The sequence below is a fragment of the Pseudorca crassidens genome, chromosome 6, assembly GCF_039906515.1.
Source record: "Pseudorca crassidens isolate mPseCra1 chromosome 6, mPseCra1.hap1, whole genome shotgun sequence".
NCBI classification, from domain to species: domain Eukaryota; kingdom Metazoa; phylum Chordata; class Mammalia; order Artiodactyla; family Delphinidae; genus Pseudorca; species Pseudorca crassidens.
This window is the reverse complement of record NC_090301.1, coordinates 34,499,994-34,515,046: the sequence shown is the minus strand read 5'-3', so window position 1 is coordinate 34,515,046 and position 15,053 is coordinate 34,499,994. Positions and strand designations below refer to the sequence as shown.

Sequence of the window (15,053 nt, the reverse complement as noted above, 5' to 3'; positions counted from 1 at the left end):
TTACTTGCTGATGATTTCACCAGAGCTAGTTATGTAAGTTTTCTGAGCACCAGTTTCCTCACTTATCAAATGAGGCTACCAGTGCGTAATTTAATAAAGCATTGTGAAGATTACATTGAAATGCATGTAAAACAACTAACAATGGCTAACACAAACGAAATGCGGCAGAAATTGTCAGTCATACGTAATACCATTCTCTTTCCTTCTTCCTTGCTAATAGAATTCATTGTAAAATGTGGCAATGTGCTCCACCCTAAGGGATAAATAATCAGTAATTTAATTGTCGTTTCGTTTGCCAGATACATGCTCTCTCAGCCTCCTTTGCAACTAGAGTTGGCCATGTAAACCTTTAACCAATGAAACTTGAGGGGAAATTTGCTGGAAGCTTCTGGGGAAGATTTTCCTCACTTATGGAAGGAAAGCCCCTTACTTATACCCATAGCTTAAAGCTATGGAAGCCATTTTGCAATATAAAATATCAAAACCAAAGATGAAAAATGCCAGCGGCAAAGCGAAAAGAAGAACCTGTATCCTTCATGACACTGTTGAGTCACTACATCAACCGTGAACTGTGTATCCCTAGACTTCTAATGATGTGAGATACTTCAGTGTCCATGGCTTAAGCCATTGTTATAGAATTTTCCATTGCTGCCTACTGAAAATGCCATCCTAACTGATAGAGCACTCAATAAATGACAGCTACTACTTTAAGTACTACTAATACATACTCACAATCCATCCCATAGTAGATATAAGAATTATATTTTTAAACAAACCATGGCCACCCCCACCACTCTCCAGAAATAATAAAGCTAGTTTTATAATCATAAAGTAAGGATAAAACTTACACTCAACAAAATAAGTATAAAACTACCATAAAAGGTTAACTTCCAAAATATGAATGAAATAATTTTAAGCAAATCACTCTTTATTTTGAAAAGCATATTTCAGAATATCCAGAGTCAGCAAATAACAAATATAGATATTGAAAAAGAAAAAAAAAAAAAAAAAAAAAAGGCTTGATTTTGTGGGCATACATAGCTTAGCAGATTCAGATTTGCACTGACTGCTGCCCATGGTAGATGCAAGGGTTAGAAGTGGTAGGAGGTACCAGACAATGTCTTTACCCTATTTACATGAATACATCACACATGTTGATATATTTGTTTGGTGGTGATTGAGGAGAAGGAAGTTCACCTTTTCTCTAAAAAGGATTCTTCTGTGGGGTAAGGAGGAAACTTAAGATGTGGGATGTATTTGACATAAAATAATAATAATCAATTGCATATATCATCTTTTATTGCTTCAGATATCCAATAATTTAGTGTTATAATTTTTATGTTGATTAAAAATGTATTATCAACTCTATACCTTGAAAGAAGAAGGGCTACAGGGCATAGATTTAACAATGTTAGCTAATATTATTGTCAAGGGGTCAATCCCAAGAAAGGAGTTGACATCTTTCAGAAATATAAAGGTCAAAAAGTCATTTGCCCCAAAATTAAATATTTAAACCCCAAACCAGAGAGCTCCCTGGCAGTCCAGTGTTTAGGACTCAGCGCTTTCGCTGCCGTGGCCCGGGTTCAACCCCGGGCTGGGGAACTAAGATCCCACAGGCCACATGGTGTGGCCAAAAAGACCCCCCCAAAACATAAAAAAAAAAACCAAACCATTTTTAATTTCCCCAAAGGCGGGAACCATGTCTGTTTACTTGGCTTTGTATAGTATTCAGTACCACTATAAATATTTAAAATTGTTTCAATATATTGATAAAACTTCTAAATAAATCAATAGAACTATTTCTAAAACTGTCTCAGGCAAATAAACTAAAAGGCATGTTATTTTATTGAAGAATTTTAACTAACCTCAATATCCATTGACTATAATGTAAAGACATAGTGCTAAGTGTTATGAGTTAAAATATAAGATATAGTCCTTGCCCTTAAGGAATCTACAGCTTAATTGAAGACATGAACATATCCTTTCTTTCGTGAAAAGAAATAGCAATAAGTAGTTATAATAATAAAAAGTAATAATAGCCAACACCTGTTAAGCACATACCAAGGTCAAGCACTATGCTAAGCACTTTGACATCCTTTATTTCAATTAATCTCAAAATAACTCTGAGGCTGGTACCATTATTATCCCTATTTCGCAAATGAAAAAAATTGAGGCATAGAGAGGTCCCTGTAAGTGGCAGCCCAAAGACAAAATGTAAGCATTCTAAGACTAGAACCTGTATATTTAACCATTATTGCCTGTTTAGATGCTTCTTTTTATAAAAGCTCAGTGTAAAAAGAAATACACACCTATTAGTCTTTTCCTTAGCCCACGAGGTGCTGTTGACAGAAATTCACTTTTATCATTGTTCTGTTTAAAAATAAAAAAGCAATATAGTTTATATAGTCAAATAATAATGATGACATGAAAATTAATGATGTCTCTGAGTGAAAGAAAGGCTAGAAGGAAGAAAAATATTTTGTTTTCAATAGACATTAGAACCAGATGAGCTCCTTCCTAGACCTGGAAGACAACAATATATGAATTTGTTGCAGGGGGAGAGTATGACAACAAAAACGATACAACGAATTCCGAAGGATTCCTAGAGTGGTTCTAGAAGTTGTATTCCAGACACCTGCGAAGGATGCACTTCTATTATTATGTAAAGAAAAAGCTTATCAGCCTTTGAATCATTCTTCACCCATCAGATTAGCAGAATATTTTTTCTAAAAAAAGGTAATACTGTCCAGGGATGATGAGTAAGCAAGGAAATGGGACTCCTATAGTTACTGCAGTGGGCCTTTGCATGTACGAGCAATTTACTGGTGTTAAAGTAGTCTGTGAGAAGGAGAGAAAAAAGATTTCTACTTTTTACTTCTGTATTTTTAATTTTTTAAACAGTTTACAGAAGTATAACGCACGTTTTTCTTTTCCTTACAGAATCCTTTAACACCATTCAATTTCTAGCACAATAAAATGCCTACTGGTGTATACGTGATAACTTAACAGTACTAATAAAAAGATAAAGTACCCTGTGTTTTTTTGGCAATGTGAAAATACGACAAAAAATTTAAGTCTGTTATCTTGTGATAAGTTGTTGGTGCTAGTTACAAATATTATAACAATTTTTATTTGAGATATTAAGAATACTATTATAATAGGTGATCTGATCACCTATTGGGTTTATAAAGTATATCACAGTATATTTCAAACTTCTTTGGTCCAGATCCTTACAATTTTTTTTTACGTTTTGCCACCTTGATCCAGTACACATATGCATATATAACTTAACCAAATTATAATTAAATAATACTTACAAAACAGAAATTTTCTAATTTATCTATTTCATTTTTTTAAACTGTAGATCATGCCCTACTAAACTGATTTCAAGACTGAGAGTTGAGACAACCTATATCCATATAGCTTAATTATCAGGTCTGAGAATATTTGTGTCAAAATAACCATTTCAGAAAATTCTTGCTCAAAAAGATAAGGCTATAAACTATTAAATAACTTCCCTGTTTGCTACAGAAATTTCTGCAAACTAATTTATCTTGACAGTTTGCTCATTTGGGCAACCTATTTTCCCATCAGGACAACAGACTACTTACCAGGGCAAACAGCTAGCTTATCAAACTTTGGTTTACTTATCAAAACTCAATTCAAGACCCTCTCCTCACTGTGTCCACTACTCCTAAAATACCATGCCATGAATTCTGCCTAATACAGATCAGTTCCCCATCTTGATAGATGTGCCTTAAACCCCTCGAGTCCAGATCCCCAAGCCCTATACATATTCTCTCCTGAACTGCCCCTTCTAAGACAGTGCACTAAGACTTGCAGACTGATGTTCTCTTTTATTGTGGTATGTAAATATAATACCACTGATTAACAGGTTTTCTGATGGTCTCTTAGGGAATCAACAAGATCCACTAATGTGATGTGATCCACAACTTGAAAAAGAATGCCAGAAGACCCAACACAGACAAAAATAAATAAATAAAATTAAATTAAAAACAAACAAACAAACAAAACACCCAGGGGTAGTTCTAACACAGAAAAGGCACAACAGGTGGGTCCAGAAGACCTAGCTTCATTTTCCAGCTTTTCTCCTTCCTAGTTTGGTGAACTCAGACAAGTCACTTCACCTCTCTGAGCCTCAGATTCTTTATCTGTAAGTTAGGTATTTAATTGGCAAATACCTATAAATGATAAAAGTATTATCTAAATTAAAAGATGAAATGGATATTTTTCATCATGTCTTAACTTTGTAACACTAAGGGTTTTCCTTGTTTTTACTCAATTGCTTACCTTCAACTGAACTTTGTCTGAAGCAGAATGCCCTAAAGAATGAAACAAAAAGCCATTACTTACTACAAATACTTCACTTTCCATAATAGCCTAGTTTCATTAAAAGCAAAGGTGCAGGTTCTACCCAGAAGCCACTACATTTTATTGAATTCTCAATTAATTGCATCTCCACTAGAGGCTGAACTGTCACTATTAATTTTATGATTTCTCCTATTAATGACATTTCTGTAGCACTCATGTAACAAGAAAAAATGGAGTCCTTTCCATTGTTCATTATTTTAAAAGTACACTATTTAATCTAGTTAGAATGGGTCATTCAAAAACAACTGCTCCACAGTTCTCCAAACTTCCAGGGCTTCCCTGGTGGTGCAGTGGTTGAGAGTCCGCCTGCCGATGCAGGGGACACGGGTTCGTGCCCTGGTCCGGGAAGATCCCACATGCCGCAGAGCAGCTGGGCCCGTGAACCATGGCTGCTGAGCCTGCGCGTCCAGAGCCTGTGCTCCCCAATGGGAGAGGACACAACAGTGAGAGGCCCGCGTACCGCAAAAAAAAAAAAAAAAAAAAAAGAAAGAAAGACTTCCAAATCCCCAAAACCTTATTTCAAATAGTATTTGCCAAAGCAAATCTTCCACGAACATTTGGCTAACTCAAGCAAATGACAACAGGATTTAAGACTGTTTCTAGCTGGCCCTGTCAATCTGTACAACTTCAACCCACACAGATCTTTTCCCCTTTTACTGATAGCTAAATACGGGTATACTAAAGCACACAGGTTGGGGTATTAACTGCATTTACTAAATGAATTTTCAGAACAGAAAAGAAGAAAATATATAAAAATGCACTTAGACAAGAAAGTAAAGTAACATATTATAACTTTGAAGCAACTATGAAAACTCTCTTTAAAGAAGTGAAGTTAAAAAAAAAAAAAAAAAAAAGAAGTGAAGTAAAATCTTACCCTTGCTACATTGAGGAATGTCTATGGTAATTTCAGGATCACTCTTCAAATTGGATGAAACACTTTTTCTTGGTGTTTTTGCTAGTTCTGAAGCTGTAAACAGACAAAAGAAATATATTAAAAAAACTTTTAATGGACAACAGTAGATTAAGAGGGGAAATAGCCTTATTTCACTTACATAAATTTAAAAAAAAAAAGAAACCTGCTGTTACTAATATCAGAAAGATAAATAAACCTAGCCATATTAAGAGTACTACTGCTTTCACCTTTACTCACCGTCTTCCAAGTCTTCCTTCAGTTATCCACAGGTCTCACAAAAAAATACAAATAAAGAGCTAACTTTGACCTTGCTGGTTTCTCCAATTATCACACACTCTTCCTCTCTCTTCTCCATTGACAGGTTTATACTCTTTCCATTTCTTTACCATATATATTTGAGGCACATCTCTGCTAACAGTTAAGAAAGAATGGCCAGAAAGTGGGATCTAAAACCAACTGAAAACTGTGTATATTTAAAATTATACTTTTAAAGCTCTTAAGTCTCCCATAAAATGTGGTTTATTACTTGTGTCTAAAACTCTAACACATATTAATAATGTATAGAATATGATATAGCACTGAACAGATGACATTTCTTCTTTTATTAATATTTATTTATTTATTCATTTATTTGGCTGTGCCGGGTCTTAGTTGTGGCATGGGGGATCTTTAGCTGCAGCATGCGAACTCTTAGTTGCAGCATGTACATGGGATCTAGTTCCCTGACCGGGAATCAAACCCAGGCCCCCTGCATTGGGAGCGTGGAGTCTTAGCCACTGGACAGGGAAGTCCCAGATGGCATTTCTTCAACTGAGCATCAGATGAAATAGTTGGCTTCTGAACAGAAGGGGCCAGGACTTCCCTGGTGGCGCAGTGGTTAAGAATCTGCCTGCCAATGCAAGGAACATGGGTTTGAGCCCTGGTACGGGAAGATCCCACATGCCACGGAGCAACTAAGCCCATCAGCCACAACTGCTGAGTCTGCGCCCTAGAGCCCGTGAGCCACAACTACTGAGCCTGCATGCCATAACTACTGAAGCCCGCGCACCTAGAGCCCGTGCTCCTCAAGAGAAGCACTGCAATGAGAAGCCCGCAAACTGCAACAAAGAGTAGCCCCCAGTCGCCACAACTAGAGAAAGCCTGTGTGCAGCAACAAAGACCCAACACAGCCAAAAATAAATAAATAAATAAATTTATTTTTAAAAAAGGGGGCCATTTAAAATGAAAAATACAATGTTTATCTTTTTTTTTTTTTAAGATGTTGGGGTAGAAATTTATTAATTAATTTATTTTGGCTCTGTTGGGTCTTCATTTCTGTACGAGAGCTTTCTCTAGTATGGCAAGTGGGGGCCACTCTTCATCGCAGTGCGCAGGCCCTCTCACTATCGCGGCCTCTCTTGTTGCAGAGCACAGGCTCCAGACGCGCAGGCTCAGTAGTTGTGGCTCACAGGCCTAGTTGCTCCGTGGCATGTGGGATCCTCCCAGACCAGGGCTCGAACCCGTGTCCCCTGCATTAGCAGGCAGATTCTCAACCACTGCGCCACCAGGGAAGCCCTACAATGTTTATCTTTAAAGATGCTCACATTCTCACACTGTGATAGGCATATGGGAATTGAGTCTAACTGAAGGAATAGATTTACATTTCATACACTAAGAACATTGTTCACTGAGAACACTATTTAAATTCTCTTCCATCTTTTTTTTTTTTTTAAAGAGAAAGTATAGTTGAATTTGTGTAAATTAAGCCACTTCACTGACTCAAACTCTTTCTAACCTATTTCACACAGCTTTATCCAATCTTGGAACTGACCCAAGATATTCATGACAGTCCCTACAAATGCACTGGCTTCTTTTTTCTTAACCTCCTCGATCCTCTGTATCATTCATTAAAGTTCTTTATATCTTTCTTTGAAATTATTCCTCCATCTGGGTTCCATGGTATTAGCCTGGTCCCTGGCTACTGCTGGTAGTTATTCCATCTCAACTTCACTGCCCTCATCCTCCTAAGCATTCTAACCTGCAGGTACCTAAAGCTCAGGCATTGGCCTTCTCTTTACACCAGAAAAATATGCCATGTTTGGATTAAAGGCTGTTGATCCACAGGATAGGAAAAAAACCTTCACATCAACAAAAAGCCACAAAAGTACAAAGTAACTTAGCTGAGATCATTTTGGTTTTATATTGAAACATAAAAATCCTCTGCTTTTAAATAACTTTAAACTACAAAAGGAGAAAGGAAGAAAAAGGAAGAATTGAAGAGGAAAGGAAACAAGAGACAGTCATCCATGTATGGATATTAATTTCAATAATAAAAAATTGGGGCAAATATTTAATTCATTTGTATTATATTTCACACAACTGGTCTGCAACATATTAGAAATTTTAAAATAAAACTCCTCTTTGCCTAATAATAACTTCTCATCAGGTTATTATCTGATCCTATCTATCCAATCTAGTTTCAATTTCCTTAAATTCATCTTTCTCCAAGCTGGTCAAACTCCTTACTGTCCTTGTCCTTTCTATGTGGTAATTCTACTTTTGCTTTTTCTTTGCATTTACTTACTCATCCTGGACGTGTTCTCTGTGTTTTACAAAGCCTTCCAATGTAACTCTTGCTCTATTTCTAGCCCTATATCTTGGTTAGTCCAATTATATTTAATCATCTTTTATACTCAGAGTAATATATGATTTTCTGACAGATCATAACTTATTTTAATAAGGCATTCTATTTTATTGATATATTTAGATGTAAACACAATTAGCAAAAATACTTAATAAGTCAAAGAGCGACATAACTAAACACAGGTCCTAACTAAACACAGATCTTGGAAAGTATGATCAGTCTTAAACTATCCAGAAAACTATCTTTTCATGACTATATTTCTTTCAGATGTGATGACAGAAACGCCCATCATAACAATACTTAAGTTCCTCACAGCACATATAGATATGAGACATGTATCACTGCAGTTATGTGCATGTTGACTTTCCACTCAGGGAACTTCTACTTGATTACTCCAGTGAGGTTCCATTTTTCTTTTCACTATTAGTTCTTTCTCCAATGCTTCATTGTCGTTAGGGTTTCACTTTGGCCTTGGTGTCTATCTGATCTTTCCTCTAGTAATTATATTAGCATTTTCCTCTGGTGTCCCAGAGATCCTACACAGAATTCAGTCATTTTTACAGATCAAAAATTTTTAAATTTCTTTTCTTAAATTATTTTTTATTGAAGTATACTTGATTTAAAGCGTTGTGTTAGTTCCAGGTGTATAGCAAAGTGATTCCGTTTTTTTCAGATTCTTTTCCCATATAGGTTATTACAAAATATCAAGTATAGTTCCCTGTGCTATACAGTAAGTAGGTCCTTGCTGTTTATCTATTTTCTATATAGTAGTGTGTATCTGTTAATCCCAGACTCCTAATTTAAACCTCCCCCCACTTTCCCCTTTGGTAACCATAAGTGTGTTTTCTAGGTCTGTAAGGGTATTTCTGTTTTGTAAATAAGTTCATTTGTATCAAAAACATTTTAGATTTCTTTATGTAGATAATAAACTCTAAGAAACACATCAATTAGTGTAAATTACTGTATGTACCATGTTAGGTTCAAAATTAATGATGCATATAATATTATACCTTTCAGAAAAACTGAATTTTGCAAATGCTTAAATTGTATTATGTTCAGAAACACAGGTCTTATAATTACTTCTTATATGTCCCTCATCAGTGTCAACACTCAACAAGTGTGACATTCATTTGACTTTGAATGTTTAAATGATCACTGACTACAATGATTGCATAAAAATACACTTAAGACACATATATAGATGTTCTATAATTATAGATTATAAGTCCTCTTATACAACGACTACATTTTGCCAGGTAGTTAATTATTATTCCCTTGCTCTTAACTTTTTGGTATTCTCAAACTTCCATAAACTTATGGACCTCCTTAATTTTAAAGTGCTTTCACGTGTTATTTCCTTTCCTCAAAGCTTTCAAATCTGATGCCTCATGCCGCAGGATCCAAGAATAGCGCCACCCAAATTTTTAAAAAGAATTAAATTGCTAGTTTAATTTTAATGTTATATATAATTTATTTAAGTCTAGTTCTCTGAAAATCAGTAATTCACGTGTAATTAGTATAAGTGGTAACTGGGGTAAGAAAAATGTTAGAACAGCCCATTTCTAACAATTTTACATAAATAATTTTCTATAATATGAACTCTTTTCTTCTACATACAGTGTAAAACTCTTATTCAATAAATTCAGAATATCTCTGTGTGACTTAAGTCACTTGTTTACATAACAAAAATTTGTTAAGAGCCTGTACTAGATGTTGTGGGAAAGAATCTAAGACAGGGTCTCTACTATAACCTTAGAACCTAGCTGAGAACAGAAGACATCTGAGCATGAAAAAAACTAATGACTTTAAGTATGCTTGAAAATAAAATAACATCCCTCATTCATTCTTTTAGTGAATGCAATGGGGTGATAACAGTGGGAAATGTGGTTAAATACACCTTAGAAAAGGTGAATAGTGATTACAGAAGTCAGAAAAGCAACATACCTAATTTAGCCATCTTTTCAGGGTGTTTTCTATTCTGAAAAGAATAAACTTTATTCCCACCATCTGTAGCAGAGCCATTTTTCAAGGATTCTGAAAGAAAAATGCAACATACATTTAGGAAAAATGGGTGAGGTTAATTAACAGGAAAAAAAAGACAGAATTTTAACAAAAACTTAGGATTTGTACCCCTCACTGTCTTGCACAAATGTTTAACAATACATATTTATAAATAAGATATTAAAAACACACAGTAGACTATGATACTGTTTACATAAATTTTAAAACACAGAAAACATGTTATTCACAGATACACAAAGATATATAAACAAACACAACAACAATAAAAAGCCCACTAAAGAACACTCCAGACTAGAGGGATATGCATTCAATTCATGATAGAAGTTGCTCCTGAGGAGGGAGGACAAAAGGGACTTTATTAGTTATGCTTCTTTCTTTTTTTTTTTAATAAATTTATTTATTTCATTTATTTTATTTTTGGCTGCGTTGGGTCTTCGTTGCTGCATGCGGGCTTTCTCTAGTTGTGGCGAGCGGGGGCTACTCTTCGTTGTGCTGCGCGGGCTTCTCATTGCAGTGGCTTTTCTTGTTGCAGAGCATGTGCTCTAGGAGTGTGGGCTCAGTAGTTGTGGCTCGTGGGCTCTAGAGCACAGGCTCAGTAGTTATGATGCACGGGCTTAGTTAACCCGTAGCATGTGGGATCTTCCCAGACGAGGGATCGAACCCACATCCCCTGCACTGGCAGGCAGATTCTTAACCACTGTGATGCCAGGGAAGTCCCCAAACCTTTAATGAGTTTATTAAAGTGCCAAACTTTCCGAAGTCAGTGTTTGCTCCCTTTATTGCTTAAGAGTTCCCATTGGTGTGTATATGCACGAACACTTGGTATTACCTAAACTCCTTAATCTTTGCCAATCTAGTGGGTACAAAATGAATCTCACGGGGAAAGGCATTTTAATTTCCTTTCCCTAGTCACTAATGAAGCTTAACACCTTTTTATGGGTTTCTTATTTCCAGAAGAAGAAATATCTTCTCTATCCTGTGTCTTGTCTTTTCACTTCTTGATAATGTCATTCAATGAAGAGAAGTACTGGATTTTTAAAAAACAGACTATTTTTTAGAGCAGTTTTAGGTTCACAACCAACTCAAGTGGAAGGTACAGAGATTTCCCATGTATCTCCTGCCCTACATATCCACAGCCTCCCCCCATTAACAATATCTCACACCAGATGGTACATTTGTAAAAAAAACAAACAAAATGAATAAATTAAAATTAAAAAACAAAAACAAAAAAAACAGAGTGGTACATTTGTTGGAATCAATGAACCTCTGTTGACACTTCATTATCACCCAGAGTCCATAGTTTACATTACGGTTTACTCTTCCTGTTGTACATTCTATAGGTTTTGACAAAAGTACGATAACATGTATCCATCATTCTAGTATCATACAGAATGGATTCACTGCCTTAAAAATCCTCTGTACTCCATCTATTCATCCCTTCCTTACTCCTGACCCTTGGCAACCAATGTCTTCTTTTACTGTCTGTATAGTTTTGCCTTTTCCAGAATGTCACAGAGTTGGAATCATACAGTATGTAGCCTTTTCAGATTGACTTCTTTCATTTAGCAATATGCATTTAAGGCTCCTCCATATCTCTTCATAGACAGATAACTTATTATTTTTTTAGCATTGAATAATATCCCACTGCATGGATGTATCAGTTTATTTATCCTTGGTTGACTTCTTGGTTGCTTCTAAGCCTTGGCAATTATGAACAAAGCTGCTACACATCTGTGTGTGCAGGTTTTTGGGTGGACAAAAGATTTCAACTCATTTGAGTAAATATGAAGGAACACAACTGCTAAGTCACATGGTAAGAATATGTTTAGTTTGTAATAAACTGCCAAACTGTCTTCCAAGGAGCTGTACCATTTTGCATTCCCACTAGTAGTAAATGGGTTCTTGTTACTCCACATCTCTGTCAGCATTTGGTGTTGTCAATATTTTGGATTTTGGCCATTCTTTTTTTTTTTTTTAATATTTTGTTTTTTTGATGTGGACAATTTTTTTAGTCTTTATTGAATTTGTTACAATATTGCTTCTGCTTTCTGTTTTGGTTTTCTGGCTGTGAGCCATGTGGGATCTTAGCTCCCCGACCAGGGATCAAACCTGTACCCCCCACATTGGAAGGTGAAGTCTTAGCCACTAGACCACCAGGGAAGTCCTGGATTTTGGCCATTCTAATAGATGTGTAGTGGTATCCCACTGTTGTCTGAATTTGCAATTTCTTAATGACATATAACGTTGAACATCTTTTCATATGCTTATCTGCCATCTGGGTATCTTCTTTGGTGAGATGTCCAGGTCCTTTGCTCATTTTTTAATCAGGTTGTTCGTTTTCTTATTGTTGAGTTTTAAGAGCTCTTCATATATTTTGGGTAAAAGTTCTTTAATAGATATGTCTTTTGCTATATTTTCTCCTAGCTGTGGTTTGTCTTCTTGAGAAGTTCTGAATTTTAATTAGTTTGTCAATCTTTTCTTTTGATTACACATTTTTAAAGAAATTCTTCTATAAGACCAAAGCCATATTCTCCTATATTTTCTTGTAAAAGCATTTATAATTTGCTTTTCATGTGTAAATCTTTAATTAAGGTAATTAAGTTGTTTATGATGGCAGTTAGGAATCCAATTTCTTTCTTTTTTTTTTTTTTTCTTTTTTTGCAGTACACGGGCCTCTCACTGTTGGGGCCTCTCCCGTTGTGGAGCACAGGCTCCGGACGCGCAGGCTCAGCGGCCACGGCTCACGGGCCTACCCACTCCGCGGCATGTGGGATCTTCCCGGACCAGGGCACGAACCCGTGTCCCCTGCATCGGGTGCCCCTGCAGGCGGACTCTCAACCACTGCACCACCAGGGAAGCCCCCAATTTCTTTTTTTCATAAGGATAGTCAATTGTTCCAACACCATTTATTGACCAGTTCATCCTTAGCCTAGTGATCTCCAATGCTACCTCTATCATATATCTATAATATGCACATATGGATAAGTCTGTTTATGGAGAACTTGTTACTATAATTATGTAAATTAAATGTTTGGCACATAGACAAAATATGAATAAAAAATATCAAGTAGTTTCTATGTAAACTAAATTAAATGCTTTAGAAAGACTTGATAAAAGTTATTAACTAAAAGAACTGATTTCAAATTAGGTATGGATGAGAAACCATAAAAGATTTAAGAAAAAAACTGAAAAACATAAAAGCACACTACATTCAGACTGCATCAGAAGTGTCTTTAAATGATCAATCTAATGGAAGGAAATAAAACTTGAAATCCTAGATAATACATTATGGATATGCTACCTAAAAATACCCAAAACCAAAACCAAAAGGTGCTGCTGTTCTTCAACCAGCTGACTGGCAAATGTATATTTAAAGAAAAGACAATGATACATAAATATCTACATATATGTTTATATGTAGAACAAAATGTTTAGAGTATATAATTATTTTTATGATTTCCTTGTTCTGATATTTTGATAAATTGACCAATTAACAATGGCTCTAATCACACTGGCCAACAGGGATTTAGTATAATATATAAATAAAACTTTTTAATAGTTTTAAAATTACTCAAAATAGACAATACCAAAATAACTATGAACATACAATTCACAGAAGTTAAAATGGCTAATAAATAAAAGAAAAAATGTTTAATGCTGATGAGGGATCTTAATACTAGTTGATACGATCTTCCTAGAAAGTAATTTAGCAATATGTAAGCCTTATAAAGTTCATATACTTTTTTTTTAAATTAAGTTCATATACTTTCACCAGTAATTCTATTTGAGGAATCTCTGATGAAAAAAATAAGACATCTGAACAAAGATTTATGTTCAAGAGTAATCACTATGCATTAGTTATAATAATAAAAACTTAGAAATAATTCAGAAGTCTAACAGAGGAAACTATGTATTATTTATAGGTTAGAATATATTATTATTCAGTTACTAGAGTTTTCTTTGTCCAGAGAATAATCTCTAAGAATTTAACAATATGTTAAATTTAGAAAGAAATAACACTACTACTTTACACGCATTGGGATGGCTATTATTAAAAAAAAAAACATGTGTTGGTGAGAATGTGGAGAAACTGGAACCCTTGTGCATTGTTGGTGGAAATGCAAAATGATGTAGTTGCTATGGAAAACAGTATGGTGGTTCCTCAAAAAATTAAAGATAGAATTACCATATGATCCAGCAATTCCACTTCTGGGAATATTCCCAAAAGAATTCAAATCAAGATCTCACAGAGATATTTGTACACCCATGTTCCTAGTAGCATTATTACACTGTACAGCAAAGTGAATCAGCTATACATATACACATAGCCCCTCTTTTTTGGATTTCCTTCCCATTTAGGTCACCACAGAGCACTGAGTAGAGTTCCCTCTGCTATACAGTATGCTCTCATTAGTTATCTATTTTATACATAGTATCAATAGTGTATATATGTCAATCCCAATCTCCCAATTCATCCCATCCCCCCCACTTTCCCCCTTGGTATCCATGTTTGTTCTCTACATTTGTGTCTCTATTTCTGCTTTGCAAATAAGATCATCCTAGTAGCATTATTCACAATAGCCAAAAGGCTGAAGCAACCCAAATGTCCATCAACCGATAAATAGATAAACAAAATGTGGTATATACATACAATGCAATATTACTCAGCCTTGAAAAGGAAGGAAACTCAAAAAAAAAAAAAAAGAAGTAAACTGACACTTGCTAAACATGTATGAACCTTGAGGACATTATGCTAAGTGAAATAAGGCAAACACAAAAAGACAAATAGTGTACAATGCCACTTATATGAGGTACCTAGAGTAGTCAAATTCATAGAGTCAAAGGAAGTAGAATGGTGGCTTCCAGGGGCTGGGGGAAGGGGGGACTGGGCAGTTGTTTAATTGAGTACAGAATTTCAGTTTTGTAAGATGAAAAGAGTTCTAGAGATCGGTTGTAAAATAATGTGAATATACTTAATACTGAACTATATACTTAAAAATAGTTAAGATGGTAAATTTTATATTAATGTATATCTTACCACAATATTTTTTACCACAATTTCAAAAAACAGATTTTTAATTTAACCACAATTAAAAATCTGAC

The 15,053-nt window shown here is 35.2% G+C and overlaps 1 protein-coding gene across 3 annotated transcripts in view; it reads right to left on the bottom strand.

Annotated features, from left to right (window-relative positions):
• ORC2 (origin recognition complex subunit 2) overlaps nucleotides 1-15,053 on the bottom strand; it is a 50,650-nt gene that overhangs the window by 25,083 nt on the left and 10,514 nt on the right. For all 3 annotated transcript variants that reach the window (XM_067741043.1, XM_067741044.1, XM_067741045.1), the window contains exons 5-8: nucleotides 9,873-9,962; nucleotides 5,267-5,359; nucleotides 4,312-4,343; nucleotides 2,310-2,370 (exon numbers count right to left, since the gene is read on the bottom strand). In XM_067741043.1, the coding sequence (XP_067597144.1) occupies nucleotides 2,310-2,370; nucleotides 4,312-4,343; nucleotides 5,267-5,359; nucleotides 9,873-9,962 (276 nt within the window). The remainder of the gene's footprint in view (nucleotides 1-2,309; nucleotides 2,371-4,311; nucleotides 4,344-5,266; nucleotides 5,360-9,872; nucleotides 9,963-15,053) is intronic.